The sequence below is a fragment of the Orycteropus afer genome, unplaced genomic scaffold (genome assembly GCF_000298275.1).
Source record: "Orycteropus afer afer isolate SDZICR_OR568_19922 unplaced genomic scaffold, OryAfe1.0 scaffold00405, whole genome shotgun sequence".
Lineage (NCBI taxonomy): Eukaryota > Metazoa > Chordata > Mammalia > Tubulidentata > Orycteropodidae > Orycteropus > Orycteropus afer.
In genome coordinates this window covers 1,437,217-1,439,038 of record NW_006921992.1, presented here as the reverse complement: position 1 = coordinate 1,439,038, position 1,822 = coordinate 1,437,217, and the positions used below count along the sequence as shown (strand labels likewise).

At 62.2% G+C, this 1,822-nt stretch overlaps 1 protein-coding gene across 1 annotated transcript in view; it reads right to left on the bottom strand.

Annotated features, from left to right (window-relative positions):
* The window catches only part of CERS4 (ceramide synthase 4), a 9,522-nt gene that overhangs the window by 4,240 nt on the left and 3,460 nt on the right, over positions 1-1,822 (bottom strand). Inside the window, exons 2-5 of the mRNA XM_007953715.1 lie at positions 1,245-1,362; positions 580-698; positions 427-484; positions 8-58 (exon numbers count right to left, since the gene is read on the bottom strand). Coding sequence (XP_007951906.1) covers positions 8-58; positions 427-484; positions 580-698; positions 1,245-1,362 — 346 coding nt within the window. The remainder of the gene's footprint in view (positions 1-7; positions 59-426; positions 485-579; positions 699-1,244; positions 1,363-1,822) is intronic.

The window sequence follows — 1,822 nt, the reverse complement described above, 5'->3', positions numbered from 1 at the left end:
TGCTCACCTGGTTTGGGTAACTGTCCCAGCACATTGACGGTGTCCACAGCCATGACTCCTGTAGGAAACAGAGTCTGAGGCTGCCCATGCCTAAGAGCCCAGCCCCCCCCAAGTCTGGGACACCCCCCAGGCGCCACTCTCACTTAGCCCTGTTTTCTCCTGCTTGGTTACACATCTGCCTCCCATTCTATGGGGACTCGTTCACTGCAGGGGCCCGCTCCTGGGGCACAGCAGGTCCTCGACAGGTGCCTGTGAGTGGACAGTCGCCCCTCGCCAAGCTCTCTCCCACCTCTGTGCTTCTCTGCACATGCTTTTCCCGTGGTTGGCACCCCCCAGGCCCTCTCCCCCACACCCAGCCCTGGCCAGCCCACAGCAGGTGCTTGTGGGATAGGTGGGGCAAGTGGGTGAGCAGCTGGGCACACTCACGTGGTACAGGACCGAGAGGCCACCCACGAAGGAGCACAGATAGAACAAGAACCTCCAGCTGCAGACGAGGGGAGCCCATAAGGAAGATGCCAGAAGGGCAGGCCCCAACCCAACACGCCCAGACCGGCCCCCCAGCCCCAGCCCCAGGCTTACCTGGCCTCACAGAACTTCTTGGTTAGGTGGGGCTGGTCCTGTTTCCGGCGGTCCCGGAACCAGCGCTGGGTCTGCCGCAGGGTGAGGCCACACTGGGTGGCCAGAAGGGCCAGCTGGGGCTAAGGGTGGAGTCATGGGGTCCCATGGTGGGGTGGCACCAGGGTCAAAGGGTCCCATGGTGGCTTCCTGTCCCGTCCCTGCCCCAGGACAGGGAAGACCTTCCATCTACGGTTGTGGGGGTGGAGTGGGGTCCCAGAGCAGGGGCCTTATCCCACCCTCTCCTCCCCTGCCTCTCAGGGCAGCCAAGCACTGAAGGGACTGGGGGCAGGATCCCACAGAGGCACTCCTGCACCCCTGCCAGCAAAGTCGGGGTCCTCCCACTGCCCCTGGGGCAGCCCAACCTACAATGGGGACAGATGGAGAAGAACCACAAGAGACTCCCTGGGTGTCCACCCAGAGTGGCAGCCTCACCCATGGGTGGGAGTGAAGGAGGATCCCACTCCTTCCCAGGACAGGACAGAAACCTGCCTGACCCCAGTGCAGGGCCCTCCCACGGGGCAGCCATGCTGGTTGCTGTGGGTCCAGGTGGACTGCAGGGCGGGGACACTGGGGGTGCCAAAGGCTGCCCTGATCTTCCCTGCCGCAGGACAGCCAGGTGCTCTCACCTCCTTGGGTCTTCGCCCTTGCGTGAGGAAGTGTCTCTCCAGAACGGGGTTGGGAGCCACAGGCCTCTGGACATGGTTCCGCACACCCAGCCACCGGCTCAGAGGCAGGCCCACAAACCTGGGGTGGGGGGACAGCTGTCAGCCCCGGGAGCAGGGACATGCTACAGGTAGGGACAGTGAGGCTCAGAGGGGCCACGTCACTGACCAGGGGAATGCAGTGGCAGGTGGCAGAGTGGAAAGTTTGGGATCTTTCTTCTCCAGTGGAGTGGGGGGTTAAGAGAGGCTCAAGGCACAGGGTTTGGACAAGCTTCCCATGGCTAAACCCGGCCTTACACACTGGGATCCTGGGGAGAAGCCTTGTGGCTACACCAGACCAAACACAAAGACAGGGGACCCCATGTGTCTGAGGAGACCTGTGCTCCATAGGGTTTTTGATGGGTGATTTTTCAGAAGATTGCCAGGCCTTTCTTCTGAGGCCTCTGGGTGGATCCAAAGCTGCAACCTTTCAGTTAACAGCCGAGTGCCTTCACTGTGTACCACTGGACGAAGGGACTCACGAAGGATGCCGGGGAGAGAGG